Source organism: Doryrhamphus excisus, chromosome 5 (assembly GCF_030265055.1).
Source record: "Doryrhamphus excisus isolate RoL2022-K1 chromosome 5, RoL_Dexc_1.0, whole genome shotgun sequence".
Taxonomy (NCBI): domain Eukaryota; kingdom Metazoa; phylum Chordata; class Actinopteri; order Syngnathiformes; family Syngnathidae; genus Doryrhamphus; species Doryrhamphus excisus.
Window position 1 is genome coordinate 3,533,418 of NC_080470.1, and position 22,549 is coordinate 3,555,966.

The 22,549-nt window shown below is 37.3% G+C and overlaps 1 protein-coding gene across 3 annotated transcripts in view; it reads left to right on the forward strand.

Annotated features, from left to right (window-relative positions):
• ano8b (anoctamin 8b) overlaps window positions 1-22,549 on the forward strand; it is a 57,004-nt gene that overhangs the window by 26,841 nt on the left and 7,614 nt on the right. For all 3 annotated transcript variants that reach the window (XM_058072324.1, XM_058072323.1, XM_058072325.1), the window contains 12 exons: window positions 904-1,014; window positions 2,879-3,011; window positions 10,020-10,158; window positions 11,528-11,624; window positions 11,719-11,835; window positions 11,909-12,036; window positions 16,172-16,333; window positions 16,417-16,569; window positions 19,029-19,155; window positions 19,249-19,304; window positions 21,669-21,743; window positions 22,062-22,309. In XM_058072324.1, the coding sequence (XP_057928307.1) occupies window positions 904-1,014; window positions 2,879-3,011; window positions 10,020-10,158; window positions 11,528-11,624; window positions 11,719-11,835; window positions 11,909-12,036; window positions 16,172-16,333; window positions 16,417-16,569; window positions 19,029-19,155; window positions 19,249-19,304; window positions 21,669-21,743; window positions 22,062-22,309 (1,546 nt within the window). The remainder of the gene's footprint in view (window positions 1-903; window positions 1,015-2,878; window positions 3,012-10,019; window positions 10,159-11,527; window positions 11,625-11,718; window positions 11,836-11,908; window positions 12,037-16,171; window positions 16,334-16,416; window positions 16,570-19,028; window positions 19,156-19,248; window positions 19,305-21,668; window positions 21,744-22,061; window positions 22,310-22,549) is intronic.

Genomic DNA, 22,549 nt, shown 5'->3' on the forward strand with positions numbered 1-22,549 from the left:
ACATGCTAGCAATGCTAACATGCTAACGTTAGCATGCTAAAAGCTAGCATGATAGTGTTGTTTATATATATGTGTATATGTATGTATATGTATAAATATCTATGAAAATGGCTAAAAATCAGACAATGCTAATGTTAACATGCTAGCAATTCTATCATCCAAATGTTAGCATGCTGACATCAACATGATAGTGGTGTAGATATACAGTGTATGTCTACCCATGAAAATTACTAAAAATACTAGTATGCTAAAGCTAGCAATACTAACATTCCAACGTTAGCATGCCAACACCTAGCATGATAGGACAATGTAGATGATAAGAAACAATGACAAATGTGGATGTACTTAGAAGTTTTTAAATGAAAGGCATTTTTCATTCCCAAAAATGGGAATGTGAAGAAAAGTGTGAATTCCTGGTATGTGAAAATGACATAAATGTCCTTAATTAGTTGAATACTTTGATGTTGAAGGCAGTACACGTTCCAAAATAAAAATATGTGCGAATTTTTGTGCTGTGGCTAACAGTATGAATATGTTGATTGAGTTGATGTTATGTTTTTTGGCATTTATTTGTTTGTTTTTTGAAGGGGGTTGGATGAAATCTTTAGGAATTGTCGACAATTTAAGAATGAATCATATAACATCTTATGACAGTAAGACTTCTATGATGATGCCAACTTGCCCCCCCCCCAAAAAATCAGCTAACAATCACATTTAAATATGATATGAATGTGTTCTATGCTGTCTATTAAGGTAGTATTTGATAATGCTGATATTTAAGAGGGGGTTGCCAAATAGTGGGGCAGGATAATTCAGAATTTTCCGCCCCACTTTGTGCTTGTGAAAAAAAGGTGACCCGCTCTTACTGTTTTCTCCCCATTTGTGCTCTTCTCACCCACACAGATAAGTTGTTTGGAAAGAGGCTGCTTCAGGCCGGCAGACACGTCATGTCTCATAAGTCTTGGATGAAAACGGTGCCCACGGAGAACTGTGATGTCCTCATGACATTTGCAGGTCAAGCAGCCAAACACAATAAAGCCTTTATTTCCATCAGTGTGGGGATGGCTACATGCCATAAATGCTGTAATAATAATTCACTATTTGGATGAAATTGGACCAATTGTTGTCATATCATCCATAGTAGTATTCTACTGGATTTATTTGTGCAAAAAAAAATATTAATGTATATTTCTTGATATATTGCATGTAAGGAAATTTGAAAAAAATGAACAATTGGAACTCATACACATACATTGTCATATCATTTAACATAATAGCATCAAAATATGTTATTTTTAATTAAGATTAACAGCTTTCTTGTGTCATTTTCAGGTAAACGATACCTATTAGCCAAATCAAAGTGCACTTAAATAAATAAATAAATCTTGCAATTTGATAGAAAGACCCTTAAATAATGAAATAACGTGTCTATATTTTTTCCAATTATAGTACAGCGATAACCTTCTGAACATAATTCTGCTAAATTACTGTGTGAACAGGCTTCTCCCTAATTGCTGAGCGATGTTTATGTAATAAAATGTAATGGGTTGAACATTTGCTGAGGGGCTTTAATTATGAAAATAACACACAATTAGAGGATGACTGTGATGAGTCGAGATGATTATATAATAATCACAATATCTTGGTCAGTGTTCTTGAGGGATATTCTATATATCAGGGGTGTTTAAAGTAAAAATGGAAAAAAAGAGCAGCTAAAGTTGAAATATTAAAGAAAAAAAATGACATTTAATTTTTTTAAAGTTGTAATTTTCTAAGAAACAAGCAAAACGAATAAAGTTTTGAAATGTTGAAAAAATAGGTTGAGAAAAAGTTATAATACTGATAATTAGTACCTTGTATCTATAAATTTTCTCGATTATTCTATAAATTAAATTACATCAAAATATTAGGAAAATAAAGTCATAATTTTAACAGAAGAAAGTTTCAATAAAATCGTAGTATTGAGATGAAAAAAATGTCAGAAGCATAGAGTTGAAATATTAAAGAAAAAAATTACATTTAATTTTTTTTTTAAAGTAGTAATTTTATAAGAAATAAGCAAAACAAATAAAGCTTCGAAATGTTGCAAAAATAGGTTGAGAAAAAGTTATAATACTGATAATTAGTACTGATAATTCTCTGCAAATGTTTGATATTGACATAAAAATGCGATATCGGTATCTGATTTTTCCCGATCATGAAAACGGATTAAAAATATGCTGTATACAAAACATATGTGTTCATTGCACCACATATATCAATATCGGTATCGGCTGATATACTTTAGGTATTGGAAATTGAGAGTATCGGCATATTGGTATTTGGCAAAAAAGTTGAAAATCCCTACTTATAATATTATAAGAATAAAGTCAAAATATTCAGAAAATAAATTGTGATATTACGAGAAAAAAAATGCAAAAATGGGGTAAAGAAATGTAATGTAAGGATAAAAAGTTGCTATTAATAATACATGTTGTCAACTTAACACAAAGCTGAAATGCAGTCTGTTTTTTCTGAAGTATTTATAAACTCGTAGCATATTGGCATTTGGTCCCCGCATCCTGATTTTTAATTTTTTTTTTTTTATAGTATGTGGACCTTGGTGCTATAAATTGAACGGTCATGCAAAAGCGTCGACATTTCATGTGGGAAAGTGAAATCTGGAGGAACATACATTTCTTCAATTCTCTAAGTCACAATCTGAAAAATATTTCCCACCATCCTAAATCCCCAAAGCGTACGAGGAAGCGGAGCAGAGTGGGTTGTTTGCACATCACTTAACCTCCAGCTGCTTCTCCAGCACGCAGCGACAGACTGCAATGAGTACTGTGTGCACAGAGGTACTTGAAAATGTATTATCTTTTTATCTCCAACACAGATACTACAGATGACCACACGTTGCTATGGCTACTCAACCACATCCGACTGGGAATTCCAGAACTCATCATCCAAATCCGTCACCACAAGCACACGCGCGTCTACGCATTCTTCGTCACCGCCACCTATGAGAAGTAAGATATCTTTTCATATAATAATGCATCTTTAAAAATCATGGTACTATACAAGAGAGGAGAAATATGATCTCTTTGAAACACTTCTATGCTAGGACTACGTTAAAAAGCCATAGCATTTCAGTATGTGGAATCAAACTATGGAATGGATTGAGTAAGGAAATCAAACAATGCACAACGATGAGCCAATTCAAGAAACAATACAAGCAGTTGATGTTTGCTAAATACAAGGATGAAGAGTCTTGAACCAGTCATGATGTGCTATATATATCACTATATTGACACTTACTATGGTACCCATTATGTCATTGGATGCTCATATCACCTTGTACTTCGGTACGAGGTGCATTATAAAATAAAAAAAATTGTATTATGTATTATAATGTATTATGGAAAGCAGGAAGTGAACAAATGTAACAGTTACTGATTGTAAAAGTACCAGATGGAGGGGTAGGATTTAATAAGCTTTGCTTCTTCCTACTCCTTTTGGACATGTGGAACTGTGAACTGATTATGCTCATTCATTCATTCATTCATTTTCTACCGCTTTTTTCCCTCACGAGGGTCGCGGGGGGTGCTGGAGCCTACCCACGCATGCACGGGGAGAACATGCAAACTCCACACAGAGATGGCCGAGGGTGGGGAAAGACAAAATAAGAAGCCAAAAAGTTACCACTTCCACACAAAATAGGAGGAGAACTCATTCATTCATTCATTCATTTTCTACCGCTTATCCTCATGAGGGTCGCGGGGGTGCTGGAGCCTATCCCAGCTGTCTTCGGGCGAGAGGCGGGGTACACCCTGGACTGGTGGCCAGCCAATCACAGGGCACATATAGACAAACAACCATTCACACTCACATTCATACCTATGGACAATTTGGAGTCGTCAATTAACCTAGCATGTTTTTGGAATGTGGGAGGAAACTGGAGTACTCTGAGAAAAACCACGCATGCACGGGGAGAACATGCAAACTCCACACAGAGATGGCCAAGGGTGGGGAAAGACAAAATAAGAAGCCAAAAAGTTACCACTTCCACACAAAATAGGAGGAGAACTCATTCATTCATTCATTTTCTACCGCTTATCCTCACGAGGGTTGCAGGGTTGCTGGAGCCTATCCCAGCTGTCTTCGGGCAAGAGGCGGAGTACACCCTGGATTGGTGGCCAGCCAATCACAGGGCACATATAGACAAACAACCATTCACACTCACATTCATACCTATGGACAATTTGGAGTCGTCAATTAACCTAGCATGTTTTTGGAATGTGGGAGGAAACCGGAGTACCCGGAGAAAACCCACGCATGCACGGGGAGAACATGCAAACTCCACACAGAGAGTAGAATTGAACTCGGGTCTCCTAGCTGTGTGGCCTGTGTGCTAACCACTAGCCCGCCGTGCAGCCATGTTCACAGTTATTTGTAAATCCGATCCCAATTGGTCATCATACCCTGTAGTGTGAAGGTAGTCTTAGACTCTCTCCACACAGAGATGGCCGAGGGTGGAATTGAACCCTGGTCTCCTAGCTGTGAGGTCTGCGTGCTAACCACTTGACTGCCGTGCCGCCGAACACATTATGTGATGCACTCAATTGTAATCTGATGCATGTTCAAATGAAATAAAACCATTACCATTACCATAAACATCTCACACAGTTTAAACAATTTATGTGATAAAGTACATCCATTTTCCTTACTGTTGGATTTTTGCCGGAGAAGACAATTTTCAAGGTAGTGGGATATGTTGTGACGTTAAAGTCAGGGATGTTGCTGTTGTTCTTCGCCGGTGTCAGGTAGCCCTAATTAATCATTCTTATATTTAGCTCCCAGTCCTTACATAGCAAATCATCGTTAATGCTGTTGTGATGTCTCAGCAATGTTTCTCTCCTTGTGGCTGGAGGTTATTTAAGTTTCAATCAATCACGCAGATGGAACTCTTGAGTTCTCTTGTTTTTTTTTTTAAATCACCCCCAGGTGGTTCCAGGGACACTTTAATCTCAGCCTTGACTAAAGTGCATATTTAGGAATCCAATCCAAGACATGCGGGTGGCACGCACTGTTCCATTTTGTTCCTTCCGCGGACTCTTGGCTGAAAATGGAATAAGACGTAGCAAAGTGGAACGAAGTGGGAGTCATCAGGGAGGTTAGGATGAAGATATGAAGATAACGGACAAGGAAGAGGTCTGGTAATGCTGTGGGAGGATGGATAGAGCGGTTTCTGGAAGCGTACCGTTGGGTTTTGAGATGAAATGCTTTGGGGAAAAAGATGGATGTGTCACATGAAGCACACACACCTGCTGTCAGAGAGGATGACCTACATTTCCATCACAGACTTTAACCCAGAAATGGTTCTATCCGTTCATAGTCACCTTGACAGTTATAACATTGTCTTTATTACTACAGTGTATATACACAATATTTTCATTATTATGGTACTATATGCACAATGTCAATGTCTGTGATTTGACCCTTCTTTTCTGTAAAGAACTTTGAATTACCTTGTATTCTATAAATTTTCTCTATTATTCTATAAATTAAATAACATCAAAATATTAGGAAAATAAAGTCATAATTTTAATAAAATCAATAAAAGTATTGCAATGAAAAAAATGTCAGAAGCATAAAGTTGAAATATTAAAGAAAAAAAATGACATTTAATTTTTTTTTAAGTTGTAATTTTATAAGAAACAATCAAAACAAAGTTTTGAAATGTTGAAAAAATCAGTTGAGAAAAAGTTATAATACTGATAATTAGTACCGTGTATTCTATAAATTTTCTCTATTATTCTATAAATTAAATAACATCAAAATATTAGGAAAATAAGGTCATCATTTTAATAAAATCAATAAAAGTATTGCAATGAAAAAAATGTCAGAAGCATAAAGTTGAAATATTAAAGAAAAAAAATGACATTACATTTTTTAAAGTTGTAATTTTATAAGAAACAAGCAAAACAAATAAAGTTTTGAAATGTTGAAAAAATCGGTTGAGAAAAAGTTCTAATACTGACAATTAGTACCTTGTATTCTATAAATTTTCTCTATTATTCTATAAATTAAATAACATCAAAATATTAGGAAAATAAAGTCATCATTTTAATAAAATCAATAAAAGTATTGCAATGAAAAAAATATCAGAAGCATAAAGTTGAAATATTAAAGAAAAAAAATGACATTTAATTTTTTTAAAGTTGTAATTTTATAAGAAACAAGCAAAACAAATAAAGTTTTGAAATGTTGAAAAAAATCGGTTGAGAAAAAGTTATAATACTGATAATTAGTACCTTGTATTCTATAAATTTTCTCTATTATTCTATAAATTAAATAACATCAAAATATTAGGAAAATAAAGTCATCATTTTAATAAAATCAATAAAAGTATTGCAATGAAAAAAATGTCAGAAGCATAAAGTTGAAATATTAAAGAAAAAAAAATGACATTTATTTTTTTTTAAAGTTGTAATTTTATAAGAAACAAGCAAAACAAATAAAGTTTTGAAATGTTGACAAAATCGGTTGAGAAAAAGTTATAATACTGATAATTAGTACCTTGTATTCTATAAATTTTCTCTATTATTCTATAAATTAAATAACATCAAAATATTAGGAAAATAAAGTTATCATTTTAATAAAATCAATAAAAGTATTGCGATGAAAAAAATGTCAGAAGCATAAAGTTGAAATATTAAAGAAAAAAAATGACATTTAATTTTTTTTAAAGTTGTAATTTTATAAGAAACAAGCAAAACAAATAAAGTTTTGAAATGTTGACAAAATCGGTTGAGAAAAAGTTATAATACTGATAATTAGTACCTTGTATTCTATAGATTTTCTCTATTATTCTATAAATTAAATAACATCAAAATATTAGGAAAATAAAGTCATCATTTTAATAAAATCAATAAAAGTATTGCGATGAAAAAAATGTCAGAAGCATAAAGTTGAAATATTAAATAAAAAAAATGACATTTAATTTTTTTAAAGTTGTAATTTTATAAGAAACAAGCAAAACAAATAAAGTTTTGAAATGTTGACAAAATCGGTTGAGAAAAAGTTATAATACTGATAATTAGTACCTTGTATTCTATAGATTTTCTCTATTATTCTATAAATTAAATAACATCAAAATATTAGGAAAATAAAGTCATCATTTTAATAAAATCAATAAAAGTATTGCAATGAAAAAAATGTCAGAAGCATAAAGTTGAAATATTAAAGAAAAAAATGACATTTCATTTTTTTAAAGTTGTAATTTTATAAGAAACAAGCAAAACAAATAAAGTTTTGAAATGTTGAAAAAATCGGTTGAGAAAAAGTTATAATACTGATAATTAGTACCTTGTATTCTATAAATTTTCTCTATTATTCTATAAATTAAATAACATCAAAATATTAGGAGAATAAAGTCATCATTTTAATAAAATCAATAAAAGTATTGCAATGAAAAAAATGTCAGAAGCATAAAGTTGAAATATTAAAGAAAAAAAAAGACATTTAATTTTTTTTTTAAGTTGTAATTTTATAAGAAACAAGCAAAACAAATAAAGTTTTGAAATGTTGAAAAGATCGGTTTGAGAAAAAGGTATAATACTGATAATTAGTACCTTGTATTCTATAAATTTTCTCTATTATTCTATAAATTAAATAACATCAAAATATTAGGAAAATAAAGTCATCATTTTAATAAAATCAATAAAAGTATTGCAATGAAAAAAATGTCAGAAGCATAAAGTTGAAATATTAAAGAAAAAAAATGACATTTAATTTTTTTTAAAGTTGTAATTTTATAAGAAACAAGCAAAACAAATAAAGTTTTGAAATGTTGACAAAATTGGTTGAGAAAAAAGTTATAATACTGATAATTAGTACTGATAATTCTCGGCTAATTCACGTTATCAACATAAAAATGCGACATCGGTATGGCTGGTACCCAGTCCAGGGTGTACCCCACTATGTCAGTCATGACCCTAAATGAGGTCAAACAGCATAGAGAATACTTGGATTTTATGATGTCTTGCTCTAAATGCACACATAATAGTATGAACCACATCCTTTTTGGTGCCCTGGAGTTGTGGCTAAGTTCACAAAAGCTTTTTTTTTCTTTCCGGCTCACTAAGCTGTGATACACAAACCCCCAGCTGTTTTTTCCCTGGCTGTAATCCATCTTGGTGTTGAGCGCATATCACTGTATTGTTCCTCCAAGAACCTGGAGGTGCATGATGGATGGATGTTGCAGGCCAACCTAGGCTTTACTCGGTGCATGTGTGTGTGTGTGTGTGTGTGTGTGTGTGTGTGTATATACAGATGAACGTGAAGAGGAGAGGTGAGCTGACAGCATGTAGGGAACAGAAGATGTGCGGCTGCATTATTACTGCTGATTTCAGCCTCTGGGAAGGACAGAGGGTGAGGAGGAAAGGATGATAGGATAAAGGGGGGGGGGGGGAGCTTGAGATATAAAAAGGATGAAGAGGGAGGGAGGATGAGGGCGAAAGGAAATAGAACGACTGGGGGGGGGGGGGGTGAAGGGAAATTAGATGAGCACAGAAGACAATCATTCCACAGAAGGAAAGCACTGTCACTGAATGTGACTGCAGTCATTTTACATCACCAACAATTAACACTATAGACACAAATATAGCATTTTTATTCAATACGCAATTATTGTTATCTTGCCGAAGCAGAAATGAATATTACATTGTCAGTTTTTCACTCTGACACGCGTCAATCAGCGCTAAAGATATTTACCGCGTAAACGTTTTGCTTTTATAGCTTTGTACATGTCGAAGCATGGATGCTTGAGCTCAAAAGGTCAAGGTCACAGCAATGTCGAACACCTCAATCATGAAAAATTTTCGATCCATTTCTATACTGACCTTAATCTTCAGGAGGCTGTTTTTTTTTTTTTATCTTTAAATAAATTCAGGTTCTCTGCATCCTTTTCCTTTCAGTGCAATAGTCAAGTTAAAAAAGTATACAAAAAGTAGAGTAAAAAAAGATAGTTTAACAAGATATATTTATAGGTTATCGCATGGTTTGTCTGGTATCAGGCCAGGTATCATGCCCCCAAGTGTCAGTATCAGTATCATATACTGGCACTATAATTTGTGAAGCAAAGGTGAGAAAAATACACAGAGAAACGAAACGGCTAGATTTTGTAGCTTGTGTTGGTATTGGATCTAATGGGTGGTGTTTCATTGTGACCACTTCAAATTGTCACAGCAATGTGATTCACTCACCTGTGCCATCATTTGATTTGCTGCCGCTAATAAAATACTTGTTTAGGAGGCACTGTTTCATCACTTTTTGCTGTTTTCCTTCAGAAGTTGTTTAAGAATTAGACCATGTTGGCAGGGACGCCATGATAGATGTTTTCCTAGTCAAACCATCGCTTATTGGTTGATCGCGAACAAGAACGGTTGTGGGTAAAACGCGGACTGCGGACCGCGGTCTAAATAAACGATTCTGATTGGTCCATTTCAAGATTTGCAAGGATTGGTTTGCAAATTACCACCGGAATTACTCAGTCCGTGTTTTACCAACACCCAACAAGAACCGCTTTAAAAAAAACTCTTGGCAGTATAGCATGCCAAAGTGCAATTGCTCGACGGGAATATCACTGATTGGATTTACTTGCCCCAATTTTATTTTAACTTGCCCCGGGTACATCGGTACATCGTTATTGTCGAGCCCTGGGCATGGGAATATTCCAAGATGACAACGCTACGATTCATCAGGCTCAAATTGTGAAAGACTGAGGTTGAGGGAACGTTTCTACTCATGGATTGGCCGCAAGAGTCCAGACTTGAATCCAATTGCATTGTGCAAGTCATCAATTCACGATCTTGGTGACAAATGAATACAACTCCAGACAGAAATAAATAGTGTGACATTGCAGAAAATTGTGGAAAACGATGCGTCAGCGAATGCAACACAATATTTTTGTATATTTTTTTTTATATTTGACACATAATAGAAAATAACCAATACTTTGTCATAAAAAAATGTAGCTTGCTGCGAGGTGCTGAAGAAACGGGCCTAAGAAAGGCGGTGAAACCCGAGTTCGGAGGAGGAACCCGCAGCTTCTCCTGCGAGGAAGACTACATTTACGAGAACATCGAGAGCGAGCTGTGCTTCTTCACCTCTCAGGTGAGTTCTCACATGAACGCATGCATGCACATTTTAAACTTTTCTTATGTTTTTATCTTTTTAGTCCTATTTTATGCTCTTAGTCTTCAGCTTTTAACTCCAGTGTTTTGTTTTTATCTTGTTAGTCCTATTTTATGCTCTTAGTCTTCAGCTGTTAACTCCAGTGTTTTGTTTTTATCTTGTTAGTCCTATTTTATGCTCTTAGTCTTCAGCTTTTAACTCCAGTGTTTTGTTTTTATCTTTTTAGTCACATTTTTTTTTTTGCTCTTGGTCTTCAGCTTTTAACTCCAGTGTTATGTTTTTATCTTTTTAGTCCTATTTTATGCTCTTAGTCTTCAGCTTTTAACTCCAGTGTTTTGTTTTTATCTTGTTAGTCCTATTTTATGCTCTTAGTCTTCAGCTTTTAACTCCGGTGTTTTGTTTTTATCTTTTTAGTCACATTTTTTTTTTTGCTCTTGGTCTTCAGCTTTTAACTCCAGTGTTATGTTTTTATCTTTTTGGTCCTATTTTATGCTCTTAGTCTTCAGCTTTTAACTCCAGTGTTTTGTTTTTATCTTGTTAGTCCTATTTTATGCTCTTAGTCTTCAGCTTTTAACTCCAGTGTTTTGTTTTTATCTTTTTAGTCACATTTTTTTTTTTTTTTGCTCTTGGTCTTCAGCTTTTAACTCCAGTGTTATGTTTTTATCTTTTTAGTCCTATTTTATGCTCTTAGTCTTCAGCTTTTAACTCCAGTGTTTTGTTTTTATCTTTTTAGTCATTTTTTTATTTTTTTTTATTTTTGCTCTTGGTCTTCAGCTTTTAACTCCAGTGTTTTGTTTTTATCTTTTTAGTCACATTTTTTTTTTTTTTTGCTCTTGGTCTTCAGCTTTTAACTCCAGTGTTTCCTCGGGGGGGGGGGGGGGTCCTCCACACTGGGGGCTGTGTCGGGTCTGCTGAGGGGGTGCCATCCTTGGGTCCCTTCGACCCGGCCGGCTGGGGGTTCCTCCCTTTAATGTGGGGGTCCGCCCGTCTGTCAGAGTCGGGGGGGCCCGGGTGCTGGTCCCCCGATGGCACGGCCTGCACCTCCGCCCAGTGTGGACGGCCCCAAAGGTGGCGTTTCCTTGTTCCTCAGTGCCATGCCATGTCTCCATACTGTGTGTGATTGTGTGATTGCATATGTGTGTGTGTGTGTGTGTGTGTGTCTAGTATGGAGGGTGGGAAGGAGGGGATTTCTTTTGTTTCTTAGTTTTTTCCTTTTAATTGTGGAAATTGTTTTAATTCTGTAAAGCACTTTGTGTTGCATTTCTTTGCAGGAAAAGTGCTATACAAATAAAGTTGATTTGATTTTGATTTGATATGAATGCAACACATGACTCTGTTTTCTTATCAGGAGCGGCAGAGCATCATTAAGTACTGGCTGGATAACCTACGTGCCAAACATGGGGAGGTGCTTCATAACATCAACTTCCTGGAAGGGCAACCAATCAGTAAGCTGCATCATTTCTATTTTTGTATTTTTGTGTCTCGAACACATTTTATAAAGTTTTTTATGAAGAGTTCATGCCAAATTATTCTTTCTAGTTCCAGAGCTGAGTGCACGAGGTGTGATTCAGCAAGTGTTTCCTCTCCATGAGCAGCGGTTCCTGGGTCAGCTCATGAAGTCTTGGGTCCAGGCGGTTTGTGAGAAACAGCCCTTAGGTCAGAGGAACGTGACAACAAATTGGAGAGGTCAAAATTCTTCTTTGATTTGCATGTTTTCTTTTGTTTACAGATGATATCTGTGACTATTTTGGGGTCAAAATAGCCATGTATTTTGCCTGGCTGGGTTTTTACACCACTTCTATGTTGTATCCTGCTGTGATTGGATTTGTGCTGTGGATGCTCACCGAGTCGGATCAGGTGAGATGTTCTCATTAACGTGTATGATCAATATCAGTAGGTCAATGTTGACACAATTTCACGGCTTCATTTTGTCACGTTTTTTCAAAATATATGAAGAAATCAGCGCTGTTTATGTTTGGCCTATTATTAGTAAAATCATATTTGAGCAGGTTTAATGTATTGAGTAAACATACGTTAAAATTTCCTTTCAATGCGTAACTAAAATACAAATACAATATAAGGCGAAGATGCATTCAAATACATGTTGTTGATATGTGCTGAAGTACTCTGCACTGGCTACTCGGTACCAAGTGTATATATATTTTCATTTAAGGATCGACCGATACATCGGCTGGCCGATATATTGGGGTCGATATTTGCGTTCTATACTTGAATCGGTATTGGCCGATACGCGCGTAGGTTCGACGATATATTTTTTAGCCGCATGATTCACAGACAGGCATCCGCCGGGCAGTTATGTGTTGCCGGAGGACCCTACAAAAAAAAAAACTTGAGACCTGTAATATTTGTTATCATTGTCATTTTTTCATGTAAATTGAGGCAGCAAAAGCAGTATCGGCCACAAATATCGGCCCAAGCAAAATCGGCCATCGGTTAAGGGTGATGGAAAAAAATCGTTATCGGCATCGGCCCGAAAAAAAAACATATCGGTCGATCCCTAGTTTAAACTTGAGACCTGTACATATAAATTGAGGAAGCAAAAGCAGTATCGGCCACAAATATCGGCCCAAGCAAAATCGGCCATTGGCATCAAAAGCAGTATCGGCCACAAATATCGGCCCAAGCAAAATTGGCCATCAGCATCAAAAGCAGTATCGGCCACAAATATCGGTCCAAGCAAAATCGGCCATCGGCATCAAAAGCAGTATCGGCCACAAATATCGGCCCAAGCAAAATCGGCCATCGGAAAGGGTGATGGAAAAAAATCGGTATCAGCCCGAAAAATACCATATCGGTCGATCCCTAGTTTAAACTTGAGATCTGTACATATGAATTGAGGAAGCAAAAGCAGTATCGGCCACAAATATCGGCCCAAGCAAAATCGGCCATCGGTTAAGGGTGATGGAAAAAAATCGGTATCGGCCCCGAAAAAAACACATTAGTCGATCCCTAGTTTAAACTTGAGACCTGTACATATAAATTGAGGAAGCAAAAGCAGTATCGGCCACAAATATCGGCCCAAGCAAAATCGGCCGTTGGTTAAGGGTGATGGAAAAAAATCGGTATCGGCCCCGAAAAAAACACATCAGTCGATCCCTAGTTTAAACTTGAGACCTGTACATATAAATTGAGGAAGCAAAAGCAGTATCGGCCACAAATATCGTCCCAAGCAAAATCGGCCATCGGCATCAAAAGCAGTATCGGCCACAAATATCGTCCCAAGCAAAATCGGCCATCGGCATCAAAAGCAGTATCGGCCACAAATATCGGTCCAAGCAAAATCGGCCATCGGCATCAAAAGCAGTATCGGCCACAAATATCGGCCCAAGCAAAATCGGCCATCGGAAAGGGTGATGGAAAAAAATCGGTATCAGCCCGAAAAATACCATATCGGTCGATCCCTAGTTTAAACTTGAGATCTGTACATATGAATTGAGGAAGCAAAAGCAGTATCGGCCACAAATATCGGCCCAAGCAAAATCGGCCATCGGTTAAGGGTGATGGAAAAAAATCGGTATCGGCCCCGAAAAAAACACATCAGTCGATCCCTAGTTTAAACTTGAGACCTGTACATATAAATTGAGGAAGCAAAAGCAGTATCGGCCACAAATATCGGCCCAAGCAAAATCGGCCATCGGTTAAGGGTGATGGAAAAAAATCGGTATCGGCATCGGCCCCGAAAAAAACATATCAGTCGATCCCTAGTTTAAACTTGAGATCTGTACATATAAATTGAGGAAGCAAAAGCAGTATCGGCCACAAATATCGGCCCAAGCAAAATCGGCCATCGGCATCAAAAGCAGTATCGGCCACAAATATCGGCCCAAGCAAAATCGGCCAACGGCTAAGGGTGATGGAAAAAAATCGGTATCGGCATCGGCCCCGAAAAAAACATATCAGTCGATCCCTAGTTTAAACTTGAGATCTGTACATATAAATTGAGGAAGCAAAAGCAGTATCGGCCACAAATATCGGGCCAAGCAAAATCGGCCATCGGCTAAGGGTGATGGAAAAAAATCGGTGTCGGCCCCGAAAAAACCATATCAGTTGATCCCTAGTTTAAACTTGAGACCTGTACATATAAATTGAGGAAGCAAAAGCAGTATCGGCCACAAATATCGGCCCAAGCAAAATCGGCCATCGCATCAAAAGCAGTATCGGCCACAAATATCGGCCCAAGCAAAATCGGCCATCGGCATCAAAAGCAGTATCGGCCCAAGCAAAATCGGCCCAAGCAAAATCGGCCATCGGCATCAAAAGCAGTATCGGCCACAAATATCGGCCCAAGCAAAATCGGCCATCGGCTAAGGGTGATGGAAAAAAATCGGTATCGGCATCGGCCCGAAAAAAAAACATATCGGTCGATCCCTAGTTTAAACTTGAGACCTGTACATATAAACTGAGGAAGCAAAAGCAGTATCGGCCACAAATATCGGCTCAAGCAAAATCGGCCATCGGTTAAGGGTGATGGAAAAAAATCGGCATCGGCCCGAAAAAAAAAAACATATCGGTCGATCCCTAGTTTAAACTTGAGACCTGTACATATAAATTGAGGAAGCAAAAGCAGTATCGGCCACAAATATCGGCTCAAGCTAAATCGGCCATCGGTTAAGGGTGATGGAAAAAAATCGGCATCGGCCCGAAAAAAAAAAACATATCGGTCGATCCCTAGTTTAAACTTGAGACCTGTACATATAAATTGAGGAAGCAAAAGCAGTATCGGCCACAAATATCGGCTCAAGCAAAATCGGCCATCGGTTAAGGGTGATGGAAAAAAATCGGCATCGGCCCGAAAAAAAAAAACATATCGGTCGATCCCTAGTTTAAACTTGAGACCTGTACATATAAATTGAGGAAGCAAAAGCAGTATCAGCCACAAATATCGGCCCAAGCAAAATCGGCCATTGGCTAAGGATGATGGAAAAAATCGGCATCGGCCGGAAAAAAAACATATCGGTCGATCCCTAGTTCAAACTTGAGAACTGTACATATAAATTGAGGAAGCAAAAGCAGTATCGGCCACAAATATCGGCCCAAGCAAAATCGGCCATCGGTTAAGGGTGATGGAAAAAAATCGGTATCGGCCCCGAAAAAAACACATCAGTCGATCCCTAGTTTAAACTTGAGACCTGTACATATAAATTGAGGAAGCAAAAGCAGTATCGGCCACAAATATCGGCCCAAGCAAAATCGGCCATCGGCATCAAAAGCAGTATCGGTCACAAATATCGGCCCAAGCAAAATCGGCCATTGGCTAAGGGTGATGGAAAAAAATCGGCATCGGCCCGAAAAAAACCATATCGATCGATCCCTAGAGACCTGTACATATAAATTGAGGAAGCAAAAGCAGTATCAGCCACAAATATCGGCCATTGGTTAAGGGTGATAGAAAAAAATCGGTATCGGCATCGGCCCGAAAAAAAAACATATCGGTCGATCCCTAGTTTAAACTTGAGACCTGTACATATAAATTGAGGAAGCAAAAGCAGTATCAGCCACAAATATCGTCCCAAAGCAAAATCGGCCATCTGCATCAAAAGCAGTATCGGTCACAAATATCGTCCCAAGCAAAATCGGCCATCGCCATCAAAAGCAGTATCGGCCACAAATATCGGCCCAAGCAAAATCAGCCGTCGGTTAAGGGTGATCGGTATCGGCATCGGCCCGAAAAAAAAAGCATATCGGTCGATCCCTAGTTTAAACTTGAGACCTGTACATATAAATTGAGGAAGCAAAAGCAGTATCGGCCACAAATATCGGCCCAAGCAAAAAATCGGCGATGGAGGGTGATGGAAAAAAAACGGTATCGACATCGGCCGGAAAAAGCCATATCGGTCGATCCCTATTTTCATTGCTTTGCTAACAAACTGTATTCCGCACATGATGGATCATTTTTATAATTTATATTGTTAAAATTTATAAAATGTATTTATAATTTAAAGTTGACTGGCTTTTTTCTGTTGCTTATCAGACAAGCCGTGACATCTGCTGCGTTGTCTTTGCGCTCTTCAACGTGGTCTGGGCCACTTTGTTTCTTGAACGATGGAAGAGAAGGGGGGCGGAGCTGGCGTACAAATGGGGAACTCTGGACCCGCCTGCTGAATCCCTCGAGGAACCACGTCCTCAGTTCCGGGTCTGAAATAGTGCAAGTCTTCATTATTTCAACTTCATCTTCTCTTCCATTCAATATAATGCCAGGTGTCTGTGTCTTGGTAGGGAGTGAAGCGCTGTAGTCCCGTCACAGGATGTGAGGAGTTCTACTATCCACCATGGCGGAGACGTGTGTTCAGGTGGCTGGTCAGCTTGCCCATCTGTCTTCTCTGTCTCTGTTTTGTCTTCCTGGTCATGCTCATCTGCTTTGAGCTGCAGGTCAGTCACCTACCATGAAATGATGATGTACTTTGCATCTGTCCATTTCAGTGTCACTGAATGAAGACGTGTTTAAACCAGAGGAGACCAACAACCACATTTCAGCCAGCCTTATAACTCAGACTATATGCAAATGAATACAATGTAATTGCTGCCCATTAACTTATGTATATATGATGGCATGTTGCAAATTAATGTCTGTCATGTCTTATTGTTAAGATGGCCCTTTCTAAACTGTTTTGATAAAATAATAGAGGGGACTAAAGTGATAAAACTAGTCTAGAGCTGCAAAAGAGGAGGCAAAGTTGTCACTATACTGTAGCAATAAAATACAAACAATAGAATCTAAATTAGGGGACCATTTGCAGCCCGTGGCACATCTAAAAATATAATAAAACAATAAAATGGGGAAAAAAAAAACGGCAAAAATATATTAGGAGAATAAAGTCAAAATATTAGAGGTAAAAAATATTTTCAAAGAATAAAGTTGTATTATTATGATGAAAAATATACTGTATAATTGTTAAAATACAAAAATTAACAATCCTATGACACCTGATCCAGACAAGGAACAGATGTCTATAAGTGAATTTCTGAAAAATATAATAAAACAATAAAAGGGAAAAAATAACCAGCAAAAAATATATTAGGAGAATAAAGTCACAATATTATAGGTAAAAAATATTTTCAAAGAATAAAGTTGTATTATTATGATGAAAAATATACTGTGTAATTTTTTAAATACAAAAATTAACAATCCTATGACACCTGATCCAGACAAGGAACAGCATTAACAGCACAATTCCTAACATTTGTCAGGCTACAGTCTATAAGTGAATTTCTGAAAAATATAATAAAAAAATATAATGGAAAAAAAACCCCGCAAAAATATATTAGGAGAATAAAGTCACAATATTATAGGTAAAAACATATTTTCGAAGAATAAAGTTGTATTATTATGATGAAAAATATACTGTATAATTGTTGAAATACAAAAATTAACAATCCTGATCCAGACAAGGAACAGCATTAACAGCACAATTCCCAACATTTGTCAGGCTACAGATAACCTATAAGTGAATTTCCGAAAAATATAATAAAACAATAAAATGGAAAAAAAAACAGCAAAAATATATTAGGAGAATAAAATAAATGTATAATTGTTAAAATACAAAAATTAACAATCCTCTGACACCTGATCCAGACAAGGAACAGCATTAACAGCACAATTCCCAACATTTGTCAGGCTACAGATGTCTATAAGTGAATTTCCGAAAAATATAATAAAAAAATAAATGGTAAAAAAACAGCAAAAATATATTAGGGGAATAAAGTCACAATATTATAGGTAAAAATATTTTCAAAGAATAAAGTTGTATTATTATGATGAAAAATATACTGTATAATTGTTAAAATACAAAAATTAAGGAACAGCATTAACAACACAATTCCCAACATTTGTCATTTGTGGAGTTTGCATGTTCTCCCCGTACATGCGTGGGTTTTCTCCGGGTACTCCCACCCACATTCCAAAAACATGCTAGGTTAATTGGCAACTCCAAATTGTCCATAGGTATGAATGTGAGTGTGAATGGTTGTTTGTCTATATGTGCCCTGTGATTGGCCGGCGACCAGTCCAGGGTGTACCCCGCCTCTCGCCCAAAGACAGCTGGGATAGGCTCCAGCACCCCCGCGACCCTCGTGAGGAAAAAGCGGTAGAAAATGAATGAATGAATGATTACGGCTGCTAGCATAGCAAGCTAGTGATGTAACTAGTCAGCCTCTCCAATTTACTTAATTCAAATACAGTAGTATTTATTTATTTTATTTATTTTAATTGTAGTAATTGTTTTTAACTCTGTAAAGCACTTTGTGTTGCATGTCTTTGCAGGAAAAGTGCTATACAAATAAAGTTGATTTGATTTGATGAAGAACGACAAACAAGCCATAAAACTACCACTTCCACACAGAATGAGAGGAGAACCTTGTTTTGTACTCAATCTCAGTCTAGAATAAAATGTCATGTAATCTTATGTCATATAGATCATATTCGACCATGAAACAGCGATCAACAGGGATGATATTCGAACCGCGATATAGCGAGTGATGACTGTACTACAGTGAATCAGCTACATTTACCATTTCATCTTATTAGCTACTCTGCAATCTCAAATCATTGTCGTTACGTTGTCATTCACTGTGGAGTGCTCTGTGGCTAAACCGATCAAATATTCACATTTCTAGTGTTGCAACTGTGTGCAAAAAACACAAAATATATTTTGTTTTGTTATAATGACAGATTACGCCTCTTGTTCTGTGCTTTTTGGTCCCTGTTCCTGTCCACGCAGGGACCTCTTTCCTAATGACACAACTTTCTGTGATTCAGCAGTTTCATAAAACACTTCAAAAGTTGAGATACTATAAATATGAACGTAAAGGTGATTGATTTGTGTTTGCAGGAGTTTGTAATGGGGATCAAAGAAATGCCTCGGATGGCTCGCTTCATCCCTAAAATCATGCTCGCTATCACTGTGACTGCATGCGATGAGGTGTACAGGAAAATTGCCTGCTGGCTCAATGACATGGGTGAGAGTTTGTTTTCTGATTCAAGTACAAAATAAGTTTGTATTTAAGAAACTAGAGTACCAGAGAAGATGTTGATTTGTACTGTTTCCACAGAAAACTATCGACTCCAGAGTGCCTATGAGAAAAATCTCATCATCAAAATGGTTCTTGTGAGTCATCTTTAGTAACGTTTACTACTACGGTGGAACCTTGGTTAGCGTCATTAATTTGTTTCAGAAGGTCAGACTCTAACCAAAACGGATGTTAATCAGTTTTTCCTAAAATAAATAATACAAATCCAATTGGACCTATTATACTAATTTTCGGGCCTTTGAATTGAGTTTGTGGACTCCTATAGAGCAGCTACAAATGATAACCTGCACAGAAAGCTCTCTAGATCTTCCAGACTATGCACCTCTTCCTGCGGTGTTTTCATGGATTCCCTGCCTCCTGCTTAAATGGTCTGTGTAATTTACTCCACCACCGGCCCCCGTCCAGGTACGCTTCCCGCCGAGCCCACTCCACTGTGATTGGTCACACTCCCAAGTGCTCCCGAGGACTTTCAGACAGCTGCCGAAACCCTTTAGTTTGATTACTTTACCGAAATTGTGACTTAAAGCTTGCTCTTCTGAGTCTTCGACACGACCAAGTAACATTGGAAAGGCGTCGGACTTCAGCAACGGTTTATTCCAGTGTCGTACTGGCCCACGTTCACTAAACACTGCCGTTGACAGTTGATTATACAGTAAACCTCGGATATATGGGATTCAATTGTTCTCACTGGTTTTGTCCGATATAAGCGAAATCTGTTATATGCGTATACCGGAAAATGTCAGTTTTACGCATATATCGGATTTATATCCGGTATATGCGTAAATCGGATTTTATCCGTTATAAAAAGGCACTTCCTTGACTATGTTTCCAATGTACCTGGACTGGGCAATGAAAAGAGACGTAAGGTAATGAGAATTTAACTTTATTGGACTCTGAGCATAACAAATTGTTAATTAAGCTAGGCCCTGTTATGCCCGTCAGGCCTACGTTATTTCCAATAGTGAGGTTAAGATCTCATTCACTGCTGTGCTAGTATTATTGACGTCACTCACTTTTATATTTGTCCTAAATCTGGAGCCAGGAGAAAGACAATAGCCAGTGACATCAACAAGATTAGCATAACGATGCGGCCATCCGATATATACGAGGGAAATTTCATGGAAATGCATTGGAACGGGACTGGAGATTTTGTCCGAAATAGGCGAAATCCGTTATAAAAAATCCGATATATGCAATGAATTTTTATTGGAAATGCATTACAGAAAAATCGGTTCTTTTTTATCTGTCCGTTGTGAGCGAATTTCCGATATATCCGAGTCCGATATATCCGAGGTTTACTGTATTTCTCCCTTGCTGGCTGGGAACCCGAAACTCCAACCACTTCTGCCTGATGCTTGCCTAAACTAAACAAAATTAGCTTTGCCTCACACCGGAAAAAATATCTGCTGGTAGCCCAAACTCAACTAGGCATGCGCTTCCAAGGAAGTCTTAGTTGCGGTGACGTCAGTAGAACTCTGTGTTAAGAAAAACTTGTGTAGAGCCCTCCAAAACTGCTTCCAGGGCTCACTTACAGATGTAAAAACCTCATTAGTATCTGACACGTTGGCATCATTTAACATGAGAATACAATATTGTAGAAACTTAAAGAAAAGAGAAAAAAAGCATAATACAGTAAACCTCGGATATATCGCACTCGGATATATCGGAAATTCGCTCACAACGGACATATAAAAAAGAACCGATTTTTCTGTAATGCATTTCCAATAAAAATTCATTGCATATATCGGATTTTTTATAACGGATTTCGCCTATTTCGGACAAAATCTCCAGTCCCGTTCCAATGCATTTCCATGAAATTTCCCTCGCATATATCGGATGGCCGCATCGTGGCGCTCCGATTCGCCGAATCGTGACAGGCCGCTATACGACGTCATTTGCAGCGTTTGCAGCGTTGCCTGCGCGTCCAGGTACATTGGAAACATAGTCAAGGAAGTGCCTTTTTATAACGGATAAAATCCCATTTACGCATATACCGGATATAAATCCGATATATGCGTAAAACGGACATTTTCCGGTATACGCATATAACGGATTTCGCTTATATCGGACAAAACCAGTGGGAACAATTGAATCCGATATATCCGAGGTTTACTGTAGGTCCTTTTTAAGGTTACTTTTACCTTCATGAAAATGTGAAAAAGATTAAATACTAAAAATAGTTGTCGATTAAATGGGTAATTGATTAATCGTCCATGCATCAATTAATTTTTGCAGCTCTTATGATACACATTCATTTACATAGTCTGGAAAAAGTATGGAATCCGTAAGAACCGTGCATATTGTACGCTAACTGGAAAATGTACGCAAACCGAGTCAAAATTGTGGTTTAACCAACAATGCTAACCAAGGTTTCCACTGTAAGTCTATTTTACAATTGTTTCCTTTCTTCCCTTTTTATGGCATGTCATCTTCTCTTACAGTTTCAGTTTGTTAATTCATATCTCAGCCTTTTTTACATCGGATTCTACCTCAAAGATATGGAGCGGCTCAAGGAGGTAAGAACTTTTAATGTTTTTTTTATGAATGATGATTTTCTTGCCTGTCTTGTAAATTGCAATGGTGGCGTGTGGAGGATTCAGAAGCGAGCTTTAAGACAATTATGGACAATTTTTCATTATTCATATAGTGGAGTTGATATTACTTTCCTGGAAGACTATGATGAGTTTGAGTCAATGATGTTACAGAAAGAACTTGCATACTGAAATCAGTGATGAAACTGTTTATATTCATATTTTTACTGGCTTAACAGTATTCTGTGGGTGTTGCGAGGAACATTAAACATTGTTCATGACACATGTGACTGTTGTTCTCAGATGCTGGCCACTCTGCTCATCATACGCCAGTTCCTCCAAAACGTGAAGGAGGTGCTGCAGCCTTACGTGTATGAGCGCCACAAGCTGGGCGAGCTCACTTTGCGAGCTCTGTGGGACCTACTGCTCTCAGTGCTGCTAAAATACACTCGGCTGGCAGCTGGAAAAGCCCAGGCCTCGCCCACCGACACGGGCATGCCAGGACCTGGTCTGAGAGGCACCAGGCCCGGGGTCGGGCAGCCAGACAGGAGGTCAGTTTTTTTTAAAATCATAATATGCAATGCATATGACGATACATATTTGATGCACTACACTACATTTACGCAACCATTTCATACTACAGTAAACCTCTGATATATCGGATTCAATTGTTCCCACTGGTTTTGTCCGATATAAGCGAAATCCGTTATATGCGTATACCGGAAAATGTCCGTTTTACGCATATATCGGATTTATATCCGGTATATGCGTAAATCGGATTTTATACGTTA